The sequence below is a fragment of the Salvelinus alpinus genome, chromosome 12 (assembly GCF_045679555.1).
Source record: "Salvelinus alpinus chromosome 12, SLU_Salpinus.1, whole genome shotgun sequence".
Taxonomy (NCBI): domain Eukaryota; kingdom Metazoa; phylum Chordata; class Actinopteri; order Salmoniformes; family Salmonidae; genus Salvelinus; species Salvelinus alpinus.
The window spans coordinates 29,447,055-29,470,599 of NC_092097.1; the positions used below are offsets into that span (position 1 = coordinate 29,447,055).

General features: G+C 42.5%; 1 protein-coding gene across 2 annotated transcripts in view; it reads right to left on the minus strand.

The window, feature by feature from the left end:
* Positions 1-23,545, minus strand: part of LOC139535844 (guanine nucleotide-binding protein G(i) subunit alpha-2-like) — a 96,319-nt gene that overhangs the window by 43,032 nt on the left and 29,742 nt on the right. Inside the window, exon 2 of one of the 2 annotated variants that reach the window (XM_071335680.1) lies at positions 3,138-3,274. The exons of the other annotated variant lie outside the window; for it this stretch is intronic. Coding sequence (XP_071191781.1) covers positions 3,138-3,213 — 76 coding nt within the window. The 5' untranslated portion in view covers positions 3,214-3,274. The remainder of the gene's footprint in view (positions 1-3,137; positions 3,275-23,545) is intronic. 2 annotated transcript variants of the gene reach the window in all.

Sequence of the window (23,545 nt, forward strand, 5' to 3'; positions counted from 1 at the left end):
CCCTGTCCTCATCTGTGATTAACAAAGCAGCCTCGCCGAATGACTCTGCATCACTTAGTGGCCAACACGGAGGTGGACAAAACATATTAGTTATTTACAAGTCTGGAACAGGGAGCGCAACGAGTTGACTTTGGACCAGATTCCCCAGACATAGATTAAGCCTAGTCCTGGACTAAAAAGCTATTTCAATAGAGAATCTCCATTTAGTCCTAGGCTTTTTTTAAATGTATTTTTCCTTTATTTAACTAGGCAAGTTAGTTAAGAACAAATTCTTATTTTCAATGACAGCCTAGGAACAGTCAGTTAACTGCCTTGTTCACGGGCAGAACAACAGATTTTTACCTTGTCAGCTCGGGGATTTGACCTTGCAACTTTTCAGTTACTAGTCCAACACTCTAACCACTAGGCTACCTGCCGCCCCAAATCAATGTCAGGGAAAGCGGTCTTAAAATGAAGCAGCATTATAATCTGAATGGCATTGGAAGCAGTAGAAGCACTACAGTTTTTGTTGATTGCTTCGGTCTTTCTTGTTACAGCTCTTCCTTGTGAAACTTTTTTTTAATATCAGTGGGATCACCTGTATAAACAAAGAATAGATATATATACAAAACAAACCATGGATTAAATGGATTTTTAAGCATGAACTGTACTACTGTGATAGCATTGTAATATAATCTGTTTTCATCTGACATTATCCAAGTTATTTTATCAAACCCATTGTAGATTGAATAACTTCTAAGAGGACAATACTTTCAGTTCAGAGGCATTTTCTAATTCTGATTTGATCAGTTATTCGATCAGGCTTTTCTTTGGATACAGTCAAATTATTCAATATACTAAATACTAAAGGCTGGTAGTTTTTATGCAGCAATACTGTTAGGCTTGGGATTTCTAATGCATTTGTTATCCCTATGGATGTGAACAATAAACAGTTGGATTTCAAAATTCCACAACACTCTCTCGACATGCCCAAACATATTAAGCCTGATGTTGTTGTAACCACTTTACCTGAGTAATATTTACTAGGTTGCCTTACTGCAAACAAGAGCTAACCTTCTCAAACTGACAATGTATTGAACAAAAGAGCTGCTCGTCTCTCATCATTAGAGCATACTGTGGTATTGTGTAAATGATCGTGATATGGGATTTTGTCCTTATTTCCCAGCCCTTTAAATACACTGTGATGGTTCTTCCATTTACAGTATTTAAACAATCTTCATACTGTCTGACAGGACTAGCCAGCTGAGCTGAGTGTGTTATTGAGGTGATGTCTGGCTTGTTATTGTAGTAGCAGTAGAGATGAGTTCTGCAGTGATCGGGGACAATGGATTGGATAGTTAATAAAAGCTAGACTCTTGTTGGTCAAATAATTAGTGCCACAAGGAAGGAAGGCTGGATGGAGGCTGTTATTCAATCTTCATGTTTCAATATGACACAGACCTTTGTTATTACAGACACACAGTAAGGCAATAGCTGAAAACAGACTTGAATATTGACGAGCCACTCGTTCGGTATTTCCTTTGAATCCACTATGGGATGAAGGTTCCCTTCGGTCCTATCATTTCTGTCTCAGAACTGGGGGTGAATGTACAGGTTCTGGTTGTAAAGAAGCCCAGCACTCCTAAAGGAGATTACTCTAATGTGAAAACTAAAGGATGGGTAATGAGATTAGATCTGGTGAATACAATATCTGACCTGCAGCATCTAGCTGACCCATGGAACACCGCCTATAATATTTTATAGCTACTTTCAAATGTCCTGTGATTCAAATAACCAATCAATCAGAGGGATGAGGAGAGAAAGAAAGCCCCAGGGTTATGATGTGTTACATCAATATCCACGCGAGAGAGGACTGAATGCTGTTAGGCTCATCTGAGGCCCATTTATTGTGCCTCTCTAAAGTGCTGACTGGTGAAAACTGGCGTCTCTGCGGGGAGTGAAATTTGAATGTCATATTTTACTACCAAGCTCTGTGTTATCTAAGGATGTAACGATTCACCGATATCAGGCCCAGGTTCAAATGTTTAACGCGGGAACCCAAACCGATCCAAATGAAGCATGCATCCGTAAGAAAACCGATTCAAACTTTACTAATTGCCGATTCACTAATTATTTTGTCCTACTATATTTTCTGATTTATTCCAAAAATACCTCTAATATGTTGTGGCTGAATTGATGCATCTTCTCCTTCAGCCTACCAAACTATTATATCGGTAACTGCATATGACATTGATCTACAAGTCAGATAACTGTGCGCACACTGAGGGAAATGCAGCTGTTTGCGCCAACGAGAGGTACAGTAGGCCTACCCTCTATCCCTGTTCTAATATTCATAGGCTACATCTGCGCGGCACCTTCAGCATTCAGTTGTTTGTAAAATGGCTTTCGCAATATTAAATCATAGGCTTTATTAATTGATGGACAACCAATATAATTTGCTGGGTCATTGTTATCAAATGAGCTGTATTTTACCAGTGGAGCTGTGTAGGGCAGGTTACCGGAGTGGACACAACTCACATCTTGCTGATTGCACATCTAACTGCTGATTGGGGCTTTCGATTGCCAAGTTCACAGTACTAAATATTTTGGGTAGTTCTGCTTTAAACAAAATCAGTGCATTTAGTCATTTTTACATGAACAGGGTAAAGGTGTAATTTCATAACATGGACAGCAATAATATTTGCTCCCCTGGTCAGAACGGGAGAAGAGAGCAGCTCTCCATTAAAGTTCCAAACAGGCTTTTGAGACAGGGTGAAATCCAAAGCTGTGTTATATTAATTGGCTATGCATGTCATTGATCATTTCTAAATATAAATAATGACATGAATAGCTCAAATATTTTAATCTGCTATATGACAAGTTAATCAGTGGTTGATGAGAATTTCTGATAAAAAGTGAGGGGACAAAAATAGAAATTGCACACACACACAGCCATTCAGCTTAGAGAATTTAGACAGATCTAGATCAGCTCCTAAATCCATCAGTATCAGATATTCACTTAGAATGGAAAATGAATATGTTCATGCAACAATTGTTAGTGCATTGAGTCATATCGAACCGCATCGATACGTTGGACTAATCAAATCGAACCCACAGTAGAAACTAGTAAGTTCCTCTCTCTAGCCCAGGCTGTGTACCTTCCTGCCCAGAGTGGACGGAGGTCTGTGAAGTCACCGGAGGCATACAGCAGCAGCAGACCTGTGAGGGAGACATTTTCTCTCCCTGCTTCCCTCCCCGCCTGGATGGATGGCTCAGTGCTACTTCCTACTCCAGGCTGCAGGGAGGGAGAAAATGGAGGGAGGGAGATCCTTTGTTGAATCTATGCTGTAGGGCATCAATACACACACACAGGGCTGGGGCTTGGCTGCTGTGACCCATCTGAGGGCCAGAAGGAGGGAGACCTTCTCTCTCCTCCGATGGCTACAACCCCCCGGGCCAGCAGAGAGCAAGTCTGGACAGCACACTGACAACTGCTGCTGGGAAAGATGACAGGAGAGGGACTGGAAATGGGTGTAAATGAGAGTAAGCAAGAAGAGAGAGCAAGAGAGAGCAAGAGAGAGAGAGATTATGTATATGTGACTGTACATGCAACACTCCTGACAGTAATGTTTGGTCATCAACAGGAAGTAAAACACAGACAACCCACAGACATCGTCCTCCCTCACAACTCTGGAGCAGTCAAAACACGAAACCCACCCATCACCCATCCACCCTTCTCATAAAGTCCACAAGATGGACAGACAGGGCCGGCTCTAGGCTTTTGGGAGCCCTAAGCGAGATTTCAAAACATTTTAGTGGCCCCCTTCTTGACGGTGGAGGGAAACATTTAAGTTTTAAAGTTCATTTCCTATAATTCTACACATATTGCCATGGGGTGTAGGGAAAATGTTGCTGTTTTAAAGCAAGTTTTCTGCAATTCTACACATTTTGTAATGACTTATGCCATGTTAATATGATATCAGAGAGAATGACAAACAAAATCAAAATGGGGACCTCCTGGAGCTCAGGGCCCCTGGGCAAGTGTCCGGTTGGTATTCAGCCATGATTACTACAAGTTTAGATAGCTGGCTAGACTAACTAACCAATCTGAAAATTGTCATCTGACATGGCTAATTGAGTGACTGTCAGGTTTTCATTGACCCAGGTTTATTAGACAAAAGCAATGTCACAGAGATAGAAAGTGGCCGGGGGCCCTAAGCAACCGCTTATGTCACGTATGCCTGGAACCGGCCCTGTGGACAGAAGTGGGAGGGTGGTGAAAGTAGAAGGAGAAATACAAGGAGATGAGATGAGAACGGATGTGAAATTTCACTGCACTTTCCAAATTTTTGAAGTTGCAGGTGCCAGTCTATCATCTCTGTCCATTAATGACAGAATATAAACATATCGAACTGGAATAGGGACAGTGCTGTGAGTTGGATGAGATGGCAGAGAGCAACATTTGTTTTTTTCTTGTCATCGCCCAAAGTATTCTAAAGTTAGTTTTTAAGTTGTTCTCTCCTAAAGTAATCTTTCTCAGTTCCCCTGTCAACAGTCTTTCCTCTTGGGCCCCCTGTCTTACAGCTACCCTGGTCCTTCCCCTGCCCGACACACACAGACACGTACACACACAAACACATACACCCTCTTTCTGGTGGCCCTGTTAAAATAATAAGGAAAGAACATGTTAGTCTAATTAGAGAGACTGAGGGGAGACTGAGGGGAGGATGTGAAGGAGGTCATCTCTCTAAACCACCTGCCTTCCTATCCACTGGAGAGAGGGAGAGAGAGTGGGTAGAGGGGGCAAGGGCATCGGGAAGGCAGGGAAAGAGAGAGAGGGTAAAGGACTGGGGAGAAACAGGAGATTTGAGAGAGGGGGGTAGAGGGGAAGAGAGAGGATGCTGATGGAAGTCTGAGAGGAGCAGGACAGCAGCTAATTAATCCTGCCAGACAGAAGAGAGAGGAAGAACAGAAAACAGAGGAGGGTAAGGAGACTAAGCATCAGGATGTATGATAGAGTAGCAGCAGCGTATATGACAATTGTATGCAAGTGTGTGCGTGTGTGTAGAGTCAGTATAAATGTGTGCATGTTGTGTGTGCGTGAACAAATTAAGTAAGTCTGCGTGTGAGTTGGAGTGTCACTGTGTGTGAGTGTGTAGGGTCCTGTGAGTGTGCATAGAGAAAATAAGGGTCAACTCAAGGGTCTGTGTAGAGATTTTGTTCACTATTTAGCAGCTTTATGGTTTAGGGATAGAAGCTATTGGTATCATCCTTAATGCACCGGTACCACTTGCCGTGCGGAAGCAGAGAGAACAGTCTATGGTTTGGGTGGCTGGAGTTTAACGATTTTCCGGGCCTTCCTTTCACACCGCCTGATATAGAGGTCCTGGATGGCAGGGAGCTCGCGCCGACAGCTCCGCTGTAGAGTCATGCGATCAAGGGTTGTGCTGTTGCCATACCAAGCAGTGAACTTTTGGAGGATTTGAGGGCCCATGCCAAACCTTTTCAACCTCCTAAAATGTGGGGATTACAGATTGGGACAAGGAAAGGTTGAAAATGACAGTGAATATACCTGCCAGCTGTTCTGCGCATGCTCTCAGAATGCACCCTGGGATATAGTCCGGCCCCGTGGCCTTGCAAGTGTTGACCTGATTAAAGACTCAAGTCGGCCTCGTGGGGCTAGATCACCCAGTCAGGGTTGGTGGGGGCCCTCACACAAGGCATGGTGTTATTGTCAAAGCGTCCATAAAATGCATTGAGTTGGTCTGGTAGAGAGCCATCGTTGGGCAGATCACTGCTGGGTTTTCCTTTGTAATCCGTAATGGACTGTAGCCCCTGCCACATGATGGAGGTGGCAGGGGCTATTACACAGGTGGAGCCTGTGTAATATGATTCCACCTTATTCCAATATTCTCCTTTTGCTCATTTGGTGAGTCTGCGGAGGTCGTAGCGGGACTTCTTGTACTTGTTCCTGTTTGCGCCAACCTCAGTGTTAATCCATGGCTTTTGATTGGGGAAGCAGCGAACCTTCACTGTGGGGACAAAGTCGAAGATGCATTTCCTAATGAAGCCGGTGACTGAGGAGGTTAGCTCGTCAATGTTACCCCATCCTGGCTCCACCACTCTCTGCCTGATACATCCTGCCTGCCTACTACACACTAAACTAGCACTACTGTAAATGTACTGTACAAACATCAACACTGCAATTATTCTATAATCACCATTATATAGGCTGCTGTTGGCTCAGGAAAAATAGTACTACTTAGTCGGTGTTCAACAAAAAAAATATTTTCATTGTCTGCATCATATTTTAAGCTCTCTATACTGATGTGTCAAAGTTAAGAGTTTTTCCTGACTACGTGAAAACAGGAGCAAGAAAAACTCTGGAACCTACTCTTACGGAGTGTTTTGAAGTGACTGACTTAAACATAGACCCAATTTCTTGTCTCATGTCTAATCTACCATCCTGCCCCTGTGCTAGAGATAATAAACCAAAAATTACATAAGCCGACATTCCCTTCGAATGCAATTTTTATTCTGTCGGTAACTTTGGTGATTAGGCTACACAACGGTTCTGTAGATTTTTTTGGTTCTAAAACTTGTATTTGGTCAACAGAAATGTGCATTAACTGGCTTCCTGCAATGAAAGTATCTGCCCTGTCCCTTTTTCGCTTCTGGATCACTCCCGCTCGCCCCTTTGCACACAGAGTGATGGGAGAGATGTGTTCTGATAAGCGCAAGCATACTGACAGTTAACATTTCAAAATATAATTGCAGGAAAGACACCATTTTTGGAACAACTACTGTTACTATTGTTAGCAAAGAGGAGAGTCAACTTTATGTGAGTAGACATATTTTTTCTCAACTGTCAAATGGAGTATGTAAATGAGATATCATATTTAGAGTTAGCAATATTGATAATGTGTTTTAAGTTCCTACTTCCTTTGTGGTAAATTATGTAACATATATCCCAGGCCAATATGCACAAAAAAACATGCAGGCAAATTAATCTCTAAAGAGCCAAAAAGAGAGATGATTATTCCGGATCCTAGTGTGACATGTTGTACATAAAAATATTAATCATGCAATCCATGAACATGTTACATGAAATAGCTAACTTTTTTCATGTATTATTTGGTACTAGAAAAAGTCAGTCTAGAGCCCTTCCGCAATGGGCAGCAGGTAGCCTAGCGGTTAAAGCATTGGGCCAGTAACCAAAAGGTCACTGGTACGAATAAACGAGCTGACAAGGTGAAAAGAAAAATCTGTCAAGGTGCCCTTGAGCAAGACACTTAATCCTAACTTGCTCCAAGGGCACCGTACTACTATGTCTGACCTTGTTAAAACAACACATTTCACTGCACCATACCGGTGTATGTGACAAAACATACATCTTTTATGTATTTATATTTAAATAAAAATTTGTCAATTTATCGCAATATAACTTTTTGTCCATATCGCCCAGCTCTACCCTGTGCCCTCAGGTCTAATGTTAAGTACGATATTGTAACGGCTGTTGGAAGGAGAGGACCAAGGTGCAGCGTGGTACGTGTCCATATTTATTAAATGAACACTGAAATAACAAAAATAACAAAGATAACGACCGAAACAGTTCTGGCTGGTGCAGACACACAAAACAGAAAACAACAACCCACAGAACACAGGTGGGAACAGGCTACCTAAGTATGGTTCTCAATCAGAGACAACGATAGACAGCTGCCTCTGATTGAGAACCACACACGGCCAAACACAAAGAAATAGACATCATAGAACACCAGACATAGAATGCCCACCCCAACTCACGCCCTGACCAAACCAAAATAGAGACATAAAAAAGGAACTAAGGTCAGGGTGTGACAGATATAACTTCTACAGTGATCTCAGTGCTGTAACCACCACCATAGTACAGTTGTCAGATGACGCGGATGATACGCTACAGGACTGTTTTGCTAGAACAGACTGGAATATGTTCCCGGGATTCATCCAATGACATTGAAGAGTATACCACCTCAGTCACTGGCTTCATCAATAAGTGCATTGACGACGTAGTCCCCACAGTGACCGTACGTACATATCCCAACCAGAAGCCATGGATTAAGGCAACATCCGCATCAAGCTAAAGGCTAGAGATGCCACTTTCAAGGAGCGGGACACTAATCTGGACACCTATAAGAAATCCTGCTTTGCCCTCAGACGAACCATCAAACACGCAAAGCGACAATACAGGATTAATATTGAATCCTACTACACCGGCTCTGACGCTTGTCGGATGTGGCAGGGCTTGAAAACTATTACGGACTACAAAGGGAAACCCAGATGTGAGCTGCCCAGTGACGCGAGCCAACCAGACGAGCTAAATGCCTTTTATGCTCGCTTCGAGGCAATCAACACTGAAGCATGCACGAGAGCACCAGCTGTTCTGGATGACTGTGTGATAATGCTCTCGGTAGCCGATGTGAGCAAGACCTTTTACACAGGTCAACATTCACAAAGCCGTGGGACCAGATGGATTACCAGGACGTGTACTTGGGGCGCCAGGTAGCCTAGTGGTTAGAGCGTTGGACTAGTAACCGAAAGGTTGCAAGATCGAATCCCCGAGCTGTCAAGGTACAAATCTGTCGTTCTGCCCCTGAACAAGGCAGTTAACCCACTGTTCATAGGCTGTCATTGAAAAAAGGAATTTGTTCTTGACGCTAGGGGTCAGATTTATTTTAAATTTTATTTTAAATAACGTTCCCAAGGTAAACGGACTATTTCTCAGGTCCAGATCGTAGAATATGCATATAATTTACAGATTAGGATAGAAAACACTCCAAAGTATCCAAAACTGTCAAAATATTGTCTGTGAGTATAACAAAACTGATTCTGCAGGCGAAAACCTGAGAAAATCTAACCCGGAAGTGATTATTTTTTTATTTTTTTATCTGTGTTTCCTGGCCCGTCTTTCTTCCATTTAAAGGGGTATCAACCAGATTCCTTTTCCAATGGCTTCCTCAGGCTATGACCAGGCTTTAGACATAGTTTCAGGCTTTTATTTTGAAAAATTAGCGAGATTTTTCAAAAGTAGTCAGGTGTCCTCTGATTAGTTCATGCGCGCGAGAGGGTAGCTCTCCATTTTCTTTTTCTCTCTTATTGAATAGGTTACGGTCCGGTTGAAATATTATCGATTATGTTTGTTAAAAACAACCTGAGGATTGATTATAAAAAACATTTGACATGTTTCTATGACCATTACAGATACTTTTTGGAATTTTCGTCGAACGGAACGAGGCTTTGGTTTTCTGAACATAACGCGCAACCCAAATGGCGTTTTTTTGTTATAAAAGTAATATTTATTGAACAAAAAGAACATTTGTTGTGTAACTGGGAGTCTTGTGAGTGCAAACATCCGAAGATTATCAAAGGTAAGCGATTAATTTTATTGCTTTTCTGACTTTCGTGACCATGCTAATTTGGGGCTAGCTGTTCTAGCATTGATTGATACACTCACAAAAGCTTGGATTTCTTTCTCTGTAAAGCATATTTTCAAATCCGACACGATAGGTGGATTAACAACAAGCTAAGCTGTGTTTTGGTATATTTCACTTGTGATTGCATGATTATAAATATTTTTTGTAATATTTTGCGCCCTGCAATTCAGCGGTTGTTTAGGAAAATGATCCCGTAAAAGGGATCCGTAGCGCAGAGAAGTTAACTGACTTGCCTAGTTAAATAAAGGTAAAATAAAAAATAAATTAAACTGAAAGTATGTGCAGAACAACTGGCAAGTGTCTTCACTTGACATTTTCAACCTCTCCCTGACTGAGTCTAATACCTACATGTTTCAAGCAGACCAGCATAGTCCCTGTGCCCAAGGAAGCGAAGGTAACCTGCCTAAATGATTACCGCCCCATAGCACTCAGGTCGGTAGCCATGAAGTGCTTCGAAAGGCTGGTCATGGCTCACATCAACACCATCGTCCCGGATACCATAGACCCACTCCAATTCGCATACTCCAATTCGCATATAATCTCAATCGCACTCCACACTGCCTTTTCCCACCTGGACAAAAGGAACACCTATGTTCATTGACTACAGCTCAGAGTTCAACACCATAGTGCCCACGAAGCTCATCACTAAGCTAAGGACCCTTGGACTAAACACCTCCCTCTGAAACTGGATCCTGGACTTCCTGACGGGTCGTCCCCAGGTGGCAAGGGTAGGCAACAACACATCTGCCACGCTGATCCTCAACACTGGGGCCCCTCAGGGGTGTGTACCTGGTCCCCTCCTGTACTCACCGACAATGATGATACAGCCTATAGGGAGGAGGTCAGAGAACTGGCAGTGTGGTGTCAGGACAACATCCTCTCCCTCAATGTGAGCAAGACAAAGGAGCTGATCGTGGACTACAGGAAGAGGCGGGCCGAACAGGCCCCCATTAACATCAATGGGGCTGTAGTGGAGCGGGTCAAGAGTTTCAAGTTCCTTAGTGTCCACATCATCAATGATCTATCGTGGTCCAAACACAACAAGACAGTGGGCACAACAAAACCTTTTCCCCCTCAGGTGTTTGAAAAGATTTGGCATGGGTCCCCAGATCCTCAAAAAGTTCTACAGCTGCACCATCGAGAGCATCCTGACCGGTTGCATCACCGCCTGGTATGGCAACTGCTTGGCATCTGACCATAAGGCGCTACAGATGGTAGTGCGTACAGCCCAGTACGTCTCTGGGGCCAAGCTTCCTGCAATCCAGGACCTATATAATAGGCGGTGTCAGAGGAAAGCCCATAACATTGTCATAGACTCCAGTCACCCAAGTCATAGACTGTTTTCTCTGCTACCGCACGGCAAGCGGTACCGGAGCACCAAGTCTAGGACCAAAAGGCTCCTGAACAGCTTCTACCCCCAAGCCATAAGACTCAAATGGCCACCGGACTATTATATTGACCACCTGCCCCCCCTCCATTTGTTTTGTACACTGCTGCTACTCACTGTTTATTATCTATGCATAGTCACTTCACCCCTACCTCCATGTACAAATTACCTCTAACCTGTACCCCCGCTCACTGACTCGGTACCGGTAGCCTCGTTATTGTTACATTATTGTGTTACTTTTGATTATTTGGTAAATATTTTTCTCTTCTTGAACTGCACTGTTGGTTAAGGACTTGTAAGTAAGTGTTTCACTTTAAGGTCTACACTTGTTGTTTTTGGCACATGTGACAAATAAAGTTTGATTTGATTTATCAACCCTATATGTAAGACCACACCACTAATTAGAGAGAAACAGATGGTAAAGATTCATCCATAATGGATGCTGACTAGCTCAGTGTTTGTTTGTGAGAACGGCCCTGTCGGAGTAATAACATTAAACATCTGGAGCAGGCATTTCAGGCCAACGCAGGCCCTGGAGACGTGCTACAGCAAATAGACAACTTTCATCTCAGCGTAAAGTCTTACTACCAAATACAGTGGGGACAACATGTTCCGGCAAATCTTTACAGAGAAGAACCCAGCACAACATGTCACAATCACAACAAAGAAGGTGTTAGTGCGTAAGTGCATGCTTTCCACTGCTTTCACAGAAAGCACCACTGTGCTTTCTGTGACATTCACAATCATGAGATCCCAAAAACCTTTTAATAAATTGTGAGTGCTGGGCTTTTTTTAAATGTGCATACCTTGAGATTGTTCCCTCGCTTATAGAAGCCTTTGATACACAATGCTCTGGATAAGAGCATCTGCTAAATGACTCAAATGTAAAAAATGTAACGTAAATAGAGAGAGAGAGAGACAGAGGAAAAGAGAAATGTGTTCACTGGAGGCTGCTGATGCATGATGGGCCACTGCAAATGTACAACTGATACATACCTCCATTAGCAGTCTCTCTCAATAGACCATCATGGGTATATCTCTTCAAAAGGCAATGATCTATGGTGATTACACTTGGCTCATATGACAACATTTCCCATCAAAACACAAATAACCTGTCCTACAGTACAGTGTAACCAGTTCAAATTACTCTAGAGCTCAGATAAGTTACCTGATAATCAGTCAATCAACTGTGTAATACCTCTTGACGTTGGAGTGCGTAGTAATGGTGAACACTGAACTAAACTCCAAGACCCTGCAGTTCTGTAACTAGCACAATAATAAAGAAGAAAGCAAAAGCTGCCATGGAATTGCCACAGGCTAGGCAGAGGACTGGAGGGATAGTATTAGGCCAACTTCTCAGTTGGACGCACAGATATGCAGAATAAGTCTTGACTATTAAATCATGCTCCACTTCCTGTCAGAATACTAAACCCGCAAAGTTCTAGTCTCAAAGTCTCCTACAGATAATCCACTCTAACATACACTGACTGTAATAAACATTAGGAACACCTTCCTAATATTGAGTTCGTAACTATTCAAACATTCATAGAGCACAACACGAGCCTCTCTCTCTCTCTCTCTCTCTCTCTCACACACACAAACACACTAATTACTCTAAACTGAAAGGTCATTGATCAAAGGTCAGACAAATCAACAGAGGCTGCCAGTGGTCTCCATCAAGGAGTTCACAGCCCACTGATCAGAACCTCTCCTGGCACCACCGGAGAAAATGGTCGCCTTCCAGACTGATAAGAAAAAAGGAGCTGCCGGCTGATGCGCACAAGGTGGTCCGAGAGTAGACATAATCCCTCACCATCTCAACGGAACTTATTCAAATGTGATATTAAAACCCAGTCACTTTTATGAGACCTTCAGGTCCATAATGCTGTAAACTCAGATTTTGAAGGTAGTTTGTTTATTTGTGAAAGGGCGCCTGATCTCTGAGGCCAAACTCCGGAATAGTCCAAAGACATATCGTATAAAGTGCGTATTAAACATTATGGCCCACTGACGTCAGTGATTAGTGAAACCAAAAGGTTACACATATCAGAAAACTAAAACAAATGATAGGCATTCTGGCAGTACTCCTTAGACTGTGGATCCTAAGGGGCTAAATTATGACTGTTTTACTGTCCTCGTTTCTATAATGTTGTTGCCTTGATTTTTTTGAATCTCTGTGTCTCCAGATTCACAGGTACCCAAATATCACCCATGTATATGTATATTTTGACATGGCCTATTGATTAACGAGACACACTATTTCTCTTATTATAAATATTATTGTGTGCTATAATTTGGAATTTACCTATTTACATATCATTATTATTTTCTTACATTGTTGCGTCTCAATGGGACACTAGGCTATAAATAGTGAAGTGCAATGGTTAGGTCACTCTGAGGAAGATGTCAGCTTGGAGTTGAAACGTCAGTTGCCTGTTTGCATCCTGTACAATGGATTAAAGTGACCTTTTGTTGAGTGCTCCAACTCCCTTTTTACCTCAAACTAGTCCTTTTGGAAGTTTTTCTTGGTGAGCCCTTCTCATGATTTTTGTCATTTGTCTGTTGAAGTGTGAAGGCCCACCTGAACACATATCAGAAATTGTTGCTACTTTAATGCAAGGTGGTTCCAGAAATGTGATCTGACAGAGTGGTAACCGGTAAGTTGTTTTATGTTAGGACAACATCTACCAGAAGAGGCTAAATCTGACGTATGGTGAAAACTGCCATGCCTTTGAGACTGGGGGAATCCTGTCAGCAATAATAAGAGCTCGCCTTCCTTTACTCCACTTAGGTAGACAGGTGGCAGCGGAGAAGGTGAAAAGCTTAAAGTCCCTCGGCGTACACATCACTGACAATCTGAAATGGTCCACCCACACAGTGTGGTGAAGAAGGTGCAACAGCGCCTCTTCAACCTCAGGAGGCTGAAGAAATGTGGCTTTGCCCCTAAGACCCTCACAAACTTTTACAGATGCTCCATTGATAGCATCCTGTCAGACTGTATCACTGCCTGGTATGCACCGCCCTTAAACGCAGGGCTCTCCAGAGGGGGGTGCAGTCTGCTCAACGCATCACCGGGGGTGCACTGCCTGCCCTACTAGCCGGCTTCTACCCGGTTACTCAACCCTGCATCTTAGAGGCTGCTGCCCTATGTACAAAGACATGGAACACTTGTCACTTTAATAATGTTTACATACTGCTTTACTCATTTCATATGTATATACTGTATTCTAGTCAATGCCACTCCAACATTGCTCATCCTAATATTTATATATTTCTTAATTCCATTATTTTAATTTGAGATGTGTGTATTGTCGTGAATTGTTAGATATTGCTGCACTATTGCTAAATATGTGTATGTGACCAATAACATGTTATTTTATTTGATAACAGAAGCGGACCATGTGTTAAGAATTTTGTGTAACAGCAGACATTGTGTTAGGTACTAAATTGTGTTACAGTAGGTTTATGTATGCTGTCAGTCAGAGAAGGCTTAGTGGGAGGAAATATTATCTGTTTACCAGACATACACCATGGTTGTCTCTGTCAGGAAAGAGGTCAGATGAGATTAAGGACCCGTCTGTATGATATCATAAAGACTGGAGTTAAGAAATTAGGAACGACTACACCTCTACCCGCTCACGTTCGCCATATAAAACTCTTCATAATCCCTAACTCAATTCTACCCATAAACCTTTCCATGGCCATTGTGGAGGGAAAGTGCAAATCAACATGTTAATTAAATATCCCACAGGACTCTGCTTTAAGCAACAGCTGTAAGGGCAGGGCATTGACTAAAACATTCCCTGCAGATTCCCTTCAGGTCTTCCTTAGTAATGACTGTATGCCGTCATTGTAAATAAGAATTTGTTCTTAGCTGACTTTCCTCGTTAAATAAAGGTTAAATTTAAAAATATTGTCCACAATGCCTTACCGACAGATCTGTCACTTTGGTCACTCAATCGGACCTCTCTTCCTCCATTGTCATTCCTGTTATTTCTCAGATTAAATCAGCTAGCTAGAGCTAGGTGTTTATTTTTTACCCCTGTCAAAGTACTGTGTGACATTGTGCCTGATATTGGGAGTGTTTTAAAGCAGCGCAGTAGGCAGTGTTCACTGCTGTAAACTGGCAGGACGATGGGGAGCAGGGTGCCAGGATTCAATTCTTGGAAAATGAAAAAGTCTAATGGTCTATTTTTAGATAAGACACTCAGCATGCCCGCACATTGTGGCCCTTTTTGAAACAGGAAAGGTGTACTGGCAGTGTTCAACATAACGCTCTCTGTCAGATCATAAAGTCTCATACTGGAGAAATAACAGTGGGAAGTCAGAAGAGCCCCCTCCATCGCTGTAGCCCAAGACAATACTATGAAAAGTAGAGATAATTTATCTTCTGCAGGCATTTAACTGTAGGCTACCACTATGAAATTAATTAATTAATTATTGTCTTACTGGTACTGACCTTGGGGTCATGAACAAGAGCGAATTCATCCATTTGATACTCTTCAAAAGCAAAACCCAAGAGAGTCTAACCAATGCATTCGGCACAGTGCACATTCATGGTGAGGCAGAAGTATGTAGCATAATCATAACATAAGCACACACTAGACAGAGGATTGAGATGCTGATGAGCCATACAGTGTGAAATCAATGTTAGAAGAGTACAAGGACGCTTTGTGAAGGATCACAAGAGGAGCCCAAAGAGAGCAGTCAACCACAGGGTAGGGCAGCGGCCATTTTGTCAGCTGGTGATGGTCAAGCAAATAACTGTCGGTCTCACAGTAATTGACCGTTAATTAACAAACACACTTAGCATCTCCTTGCCTACAAGGCACGAATGCAGACCTTTGGAACATCTACATTTGAAAAAGTCTAACAAATCCATTTAATATGGCCTACACCATCACAATAAATCCATTATTTATGTTAGACAGGTCTAAAGAAACATGATATGAAGAAAATGTAGTCTATTTCAGAATCATTTTTGACTGTTTCTTGCCTTACTGCACACAAGCTGGGCATCATTCACAAGTGATAATATATAATTCACAAGTGATAGGCCAATATTGTCACCCATCAGACTATTCTTGATTTAATCTTGTCTTTACATATACTAAATAATGTGTGTGAAATTTGTTATAATTTAGAATGGACCATTATCATGCACCGGTGTCGAAACAGGGGAAGGAGAAAAAAAATACATGTCATCTATGCACCTAAATAGCGAATGGAGAACGCTTTTCACGTGGTTCATTTTTACTCCTGTTGTAAATATAAGCAATGTGCTTAATATTAGGAAAGTTGAGAAATAAATATAGTAGGCCTAGCTTGTAAAAAGCTGATGAGATCCTCCTCTTTTTAATAGAGGCCATCACTCTGTTTGCTCACGCAGTTGCATAGCCTATAGACATGTTGTGCAACATGATCTCATGGGCTCTCATAAAGGGTTTGATTTGATTTTCGATACATTTGCAATGATGTCAGAGTGATTAGAGGGACAAGAGCGCTGAGTACCAGGCAGTTAGCAAGTTTGGTAGGCTACTAATGAACATCAGCAGCATCAAAGCTTGGAGATGCCTAGTTACAGTGACTAAACGGTCACGTGGAATTTGACTGCAGTCATGACTCGTGACCGCAGACAGGAAGTTGATGTTTTACTGTGTGTTGCCATGGTAACACCCTCCCCGTGAAGTCGGTTGGAAAAAAAACCCCACAGGAAATAAAAAGAGGGTGGGAGGATTTTCAAATGGCTCAAACATCTCCCTCAGAGTACACAGGACTGAGGCGGCTCACTAACACATTTAGCTGAATTAAATAATTCATTGTTGAGACGTGTCAAAATCATGAAAGCTGCGCAGGGCCAGCCAAAGCCACTGAATGAAATAGCATAAGTCTGGTCAATAAATCATGAGGTCAAATTGAACTGACAGAGGAGTTAGATATTTCTCTCTGCAGTATCTATCCTCCGGGGCTGTTTCAGTGAGTTTTCGTTTGAGTGTGTTTGAAACCCTCTATCCCTCCTTCATCGTGTGTCATGTTCAGGAGGGTGCAATGTTCACAACTTTGCAGATAGACATGTCAAGGAGAGAGCTTGTCTACACACAGAGCAATATGCTCTTATCTGAACTTTCTATTATGTCGTTTCCTTCTGAACACGACACTGACTTAAACACATATCATGACCACTTTGTTTCAAAGAAGCATAAAACACTTGTCATGGTGGTAAATATGACTAAATGTCATTAGTGTGAGAAAATAGCTTCTCAGAGTTCACAATTTCAATGTCACAGAACCCAACTGGATCATGGCACAGCTCTTCAGCATGCACAACCATCACAGTCTACCCTTACATATACATGTATCTGAACGGACACCCTCCAAGATCAGATCTGTGCGTGACTGCAGACAGCATTGCAGGACAAAGCAGGGGGGTGTGTGACTGCAGTCCCAGACTGTTGGACTGTCTCCCCTGCCTGCTCCGTTACATTGGCTGGGGGTTGAGAATAAAAGGTCCATTCCACCTACGAGGCCCCGACTGGGCACACGGCTCAGTCACACTGCTGGGCTGCCCTGTTTTTCCTCGCTTTGTCCCCTCAGGCCAGGCCACCCCACTCTGCCTGCCTCATCCCCTTTCCCTTGCTGGGCCCAGGCCCACACTTGGCTCCACAACAACAGCAGTAACACCATATGCTCCACTCCCACTCCTATTTTCACTGGGTCAACTGCACAGCACTAAACCCCTGACAACACAACCGTGATGCAACACATTCCAATGGCAACCAATCCTCTCGCAGACAGAAAGTCCATTTAATTTCACCCCACGGATGTGGCTCAAGATATAAAACTGCACCTTTAAGTCATCTTCTCAGCCTCAGAGAAAAGTTTGGTTTGTGAACTTTGTGAGTGGTTTCTGAGGCAGTCTCCTGGCTGGTGTTTTCCTGGTCATTAGTTGGTGTATACCTGCCCTCTGGGCCCAGCTGAGGCTTAGTGGTTGGGGTAATAAAGCAGAGTGGAATAAAACAAACATCGGTAGCAGGTTAGTGTTTATGGATAAGCCCCCGTTACTGTTCCCTCCGGTCCATGAGAGCGAGAGAGCGATTAAGTGCTCAAAGAGGAGCCCTGAGGGGGAGGGATAGATACAACTATAGCAGATCCAGGATCAGTAGTATAGTCCTCTCTCTTCCCAGCTGGGCAGGATGACGCAGAGCTTCAGCATGTGTGCTGTGTGAAAGCCTAGCCACCTGCATCAACAATACTAGGAGTTACTGGTGGATTCTCCAGCAGTAGGGAGGAAGGGAGAGCCAGTGCAGGGCTAGAGAGGAGCTTAGCTCAGCAGAGCAGCGTATTAGGCTAACAGAAGCCAGGGTGTAATTCAGCTCAAGTTTGGGGCCTTTATTACAGCTGTGATCAGGGAAACAAGCTGCCCATAAAGGAAGTGACAACTTATCAGTGTGAAAAGAGGAGTAATAACACTTAAAGTAGCCTGACGGTAAGTGTGTTGCTAATGGACAGAGAAAGAGGTGTTAAGAAGTGTAAGAAGCTGTGTTGGTCATTCAGATAATCCACCTCCAGAAATAAAAATCATGAAATTCCTGTCAATTTGGTGAAAGCCTATGTTCTATCAGTGATTTAACTTCTAAGTGGCTGTCTGTGAAATCAGGAAATCCTGTAGGAACGAGTCATAGATACATGGTTCTCGTCACTGGAGATAACACAATATCACATTTCATAACACTTTTAAAACAATTACCTGCACTCCAGATCACCAAATCAGTCAATAGATGGTATGTGCATAATTGTCGAGAACACATTCATACCTTCATAACAAAGTATATATTTTACTTAGATGTACTCAACCTAAACATTGTACCAAATTATTCAACGTACTCGACACTCGCTCTGGGCAGAGAGGAACTGCAAGTTGAACCCGGTGAGATAGACTCCTAAATTGATAGTGCAGTTTGTTTAGGCGATTTTACAGCTAGCTAGCTAGCTACTACACGTGCTGATATTGACTATGGTATTATTGTGTGTAGCTAAGTTTGCTAGCTAGCTAACAAGCCCAGAGAAAGCAATGCATTGTGGGGTTTGAAGTCGACTTGAGCTGCAACAGATTTCCACAACGATGTTCACCTTGTTATAATGACAAAATGAAACATTTGTTCATCAAAAAATATAGTTCACATATTAGTGATATGTAACACTGAAACACAAATATCTTTCACCGTGCTCATCTCTGGTTACTCAATGTTTATTTTCATGTCTGTGTGTGTGAGAGAGTGAGTGAATAAGTGTGTGTGTAAGCCCTGTGGCGTGTGTGAGTACTCTGCAGGAATACGGAGCAGGTTGCACCACCACATTGACAGAGAGCTCTTTGTGTTGAGCACACTGCCCCTGAACCGCCTGGACCTCTAAAGCCTCCCTAACTAGCTGCAGCTTTGTTTGATTTGCTTTTGTTCATTCCACTTACTTTAGACATCCCTCTCTCCCTGCAGCTGTAACGATGGCCCAGGCCTCAGACAGAGACAGAGATGGACTCCATAGAAAAGCTAAGGCAGTGGACACAGTCCATGGTGAATTCTAACGGACACCAAAGTTTAGGACAGTGGTTCACTACAAGACACCACAGCACTAGGACTACGGTCGAATACATGGAGTGGAAAAATATCCCACATGCAGATCAGATTTCGGTGCAAGTAACCATGGGCTCTTTGAAGCTCCAGCACTTGACCAGACCATTAGGCTGTTATATAGCTGTTAGCTACTGCCTGCTCTCCACACAACTAATACCAGATGTGTTCTGGGCTGAGGAGCAGATGGGGACTCTACACTTTAACTACAAAGGCCAAGGGCTGAGAGGATAGTATGGTCCATTCTTACACACATCCTGCAGCTGACCTTTAGTGGCTGTGTGACTCAGTGTGACATTGTGGTGTGAGCACAAGGGTACACCTTGAAATGTTATGAGGAAGTGGAACAGACATGACTATGAAATGTCACGTGGCCAAATTATCTATACAATAAGGCTACGACATTCTACAAAAAATGTTTTTTGATTGTGTTGTGTTTAAAGCCTATCAGCTGTGACAACAGTAAAATGTATCAGAATAACCTTGATTCACCAAGTGCATTCACACATACCCAGAATGTGCCTTAGGGAAAGGTGCTGCCTGCAATAGACAATATAAAAACAGAATACAGTCCACATAGACATCATATAGAATAGACAATATCGGAACACTAAACATACAATTCTGGAGTATACAGAGCCTTCAGAAAGCATTCACACTCCTTGACCTGTTCCACATTTTGTTGTGTTACAGCTGGAATTCAAAATGGGTAAAAAATATATACATTATCACCTATCTACACACAATACCCCATAAGGACAAAGTGAAAACATGTTTTTAGAAATTTTTGCAAATGTATTGAAAATTAAAATATTCTCACCCCTAAGTCAATACTTTTTCGACGTTTCTTTAGCAGCGATTACAGCTGTGAGTCCTTCTGAGTAACTCAATAAGAGCTTTCCACACCTGAATTGTGCAACATTTGAACAGTATTCTTTTCAGGAATCTTCAAGCTCTCAAATTGGTTGTTGATCATTGCTAGACAACCATTTTCAGGTCTTGTCATAGATTCAGCCACTCAGGAACATTCACTGTCTTCTTGGTAAGCAAATCCAGTGTAGATTTGGCCTTGTGTTTTAGGTTATTGTCCTGCTGAAAGGTTACTTAAATCGCCCAGTGCCTGGTGTAAAGTAGACTGAACCAGGGTTTCCTCTAGAATTTTGCCTTTGCTTAGCTCCATTGCATTTATTTTTTAACCTGAAAAACTCCCAATACCTTAACAACTACCAGCATTTCCATTACTTGATGCAACCACCACTATGCTTGAAAATATGGAGTGTGGTACTCAGTAATGTGCTGTATTGGATTTTCCCAAACATAACACTTTGTATCCAGGACAAAACGTTAATTGCTTTGCCACATTTTCTGCTGTATTACTTTAGTGCCTTGTTGCAAACAGGATGCATGTTCTGTACACGCTTCCTCCTTTCACTCTGTCAATTAGGTTAGTATTGTGGAGGAACTACAATGTTGTTGATCCATCCTCAGTTATCCTATCCCAGCCTTTTAAACTCTAACTGTTAAAAAGTCACCATTGGCCTCATGGTGAAATCCCTGAGCGGTTTCCTTCCTGTTCTGCAACTGAGTTAGGAAGGACGCCTGTATCTTTGTAGTGACTGGGTGTACTGATATACCATTCAAGGTGTAATTAATAACTTCACCATGCTCAAAGGGATATTCAATGTATGCTTTTTTTCTTTTTACCCATCTACCAATAGGTGGCCTTCTTTGCGAAACATTGGAAAACCTCCCTGGTCTTTGTGGTTGAATCTGTGTTTGAAATTCACTGCTCCACTGAGGGACTTTACAGATAACTGTATGTGTAGGGTACAGCGATGGGGTAGTCATTCAAAAATCATGTTAAATACTATTATTGCACACAGAGTGAGTCCATGCAACTTATTATGTCATTTGTTAAGCACATGTTCACTCCTGAAGTTATTTAGGCTTGCCATGACAACGGGGTTCAATTGACTGAAGACAATTCAGCTTTACATTTTATATTTTTTAAAATGTAAAAGTCCAAAAACATAATTCCACTTTGACATTATGGGGTATTGTGTGTAGGCCAATGACAAAACATCTCAATTTAATCCATTTTGAATTCAGGCTGTAACACAACAAAATGTGGAAAAAGTCAAGAGGTGTGAATACTTTCTGGAGGCTGCTGCTACTGCTTATTATCTGCCCTATTACCTAGTCAATTTACTCCTACCTACATATCTACCTCAATTACCTCATACCCCTGCACATCCACTCGGTACTGATACACTGTGTAAATAGCCAAGTTATCATTACGCATTGTCTATTTATTCCTTGTGTTATTATCTTTCTATTATTTGTATATTTTCTTTCTCTCTGCATTGTTGGGAAGGGCCCGTAAGTAAGCATTTCACTGTTAGTCTGCACCTGTTGTTTACGAAGCATGTGACCAACACAATTTGATTTGACAGACAGAGACAGACAGACGTCTTCACGAAACAACTGTCCCACTGTCACCTTCTTACCCTTCAGCTGGTGAGGGCCAAAACAGACATGTTTGCTTTCAAAACACAAATCAGTCACAGCGATAAATGCCATGGCAACCACATGGAGTGAAACCCATTGGTGCGGTGCCAAAGCCTTTCCACACCTCCAGAATAACACCCCACTGAACAGGAGACTGCACACAGGCACTGTCAGCTAGCACTCTAATATTGAAGAACAGATGGGTGGACAAAGCAGATGTATTGACAACCTGTACTATGAGCATTCTGGACACATGGAGGGAACATGGAAGAGAAAGGCTGTGATAAGAGACGTCTTTGTTGTCCTTAACTGACAGCCTTATCAATACTGTTCATCAGTGTTCCAATGAGCTCCACAGCCCAGAGCTTCCATAGGCCTGATACTGTGTAGGACAAAGGAGCTGTGGTGAGTGAACTGTACAGTAGTCTCAAAGAGAGAGAAGATAGGAAAGTGAACAAAGACAAGTACTCATCTCAATTGTCTCTAGTTTTACATGCCAGCAGCATACCACCCTGCATACCACTGCTGGCTTGCTTCTGAAGCTAAGCAGGGTTGGTCCTGGTCAGTCCCTGGATGGGAGACCAGATGCTGCTGGAAGTGGTGTTGGAGGGCCAGTAGGAGGCACTCTTTCCTCTGGTCTAAAAAAATGCCCCAGGGCAGTGATTGGGGACACTGCCCTGTGTAGGGTGCTGTCTTTCGGATGGGATGTTAAACGGGTGTCCTGACTCTCTGAGGTCATTAAAGATCCCATGGCACTTATTGTAAGAGTAGGGGTGTTAACCCTGGTGTCCTGGCTAAATTCCCAATCTGGCCCTCAAACCATCACGGTCACCTAATAATCCCCAGTTTATAATTGGCTCATTCATCCCCCTCCTCTCCCCTGTAACTATTCCCCAGGTCGTTGCTGCAAATGAGAATGTGTTCTCAGTCAACTTACCTGGTAAAATAACAGATAAAAAGATACTGTTCTACACACAGGTACAACACTCAAGGAGTCAACACGCTCTGCTACAGAACACTCACTCAGCCTACTTTATTTTCACAACAACACCTCAGTGGCCCCAAACAAACTTATCTGAGAGGCTTAATTGTATGTCAGTTGAGAGTTTGTCATAGAGGCTCTAGTCTATGAAGTTCTACATCCTCTAAAGTTGGTGTTGTGTCTCTTCAAGAGGAAGACAGACCAGTCTGTAGTGCTGGCCTGGCACACTGTATCTCACTGCTGAGGGGAAGTGGAGGTTGGAAGAGAAATAACACAGAAGTAAAATAAATAAATTTTTGGCAAAATCTTGAAACTATGCATGGATAGAGCACAGTCCGGAATGTATCAGAAGCCTGGACATAAAGCACATGCCAACATCAATCTAAAGATTTTACTTATGGAAATATATCAAATGAAATTTCAGAACTGTGTTTGTTGAACATCTAATATACAGTACCTGTACAGAGCCCATCTGTAAATAGCACACCCAACTACCTCATCCCCATATTGTTATTTATTTACTTAGCTCATTTTCACCCCAGTATCTCTACTTGCACATCATCATCTGCACATCTATCACTCCAGTGTTAAT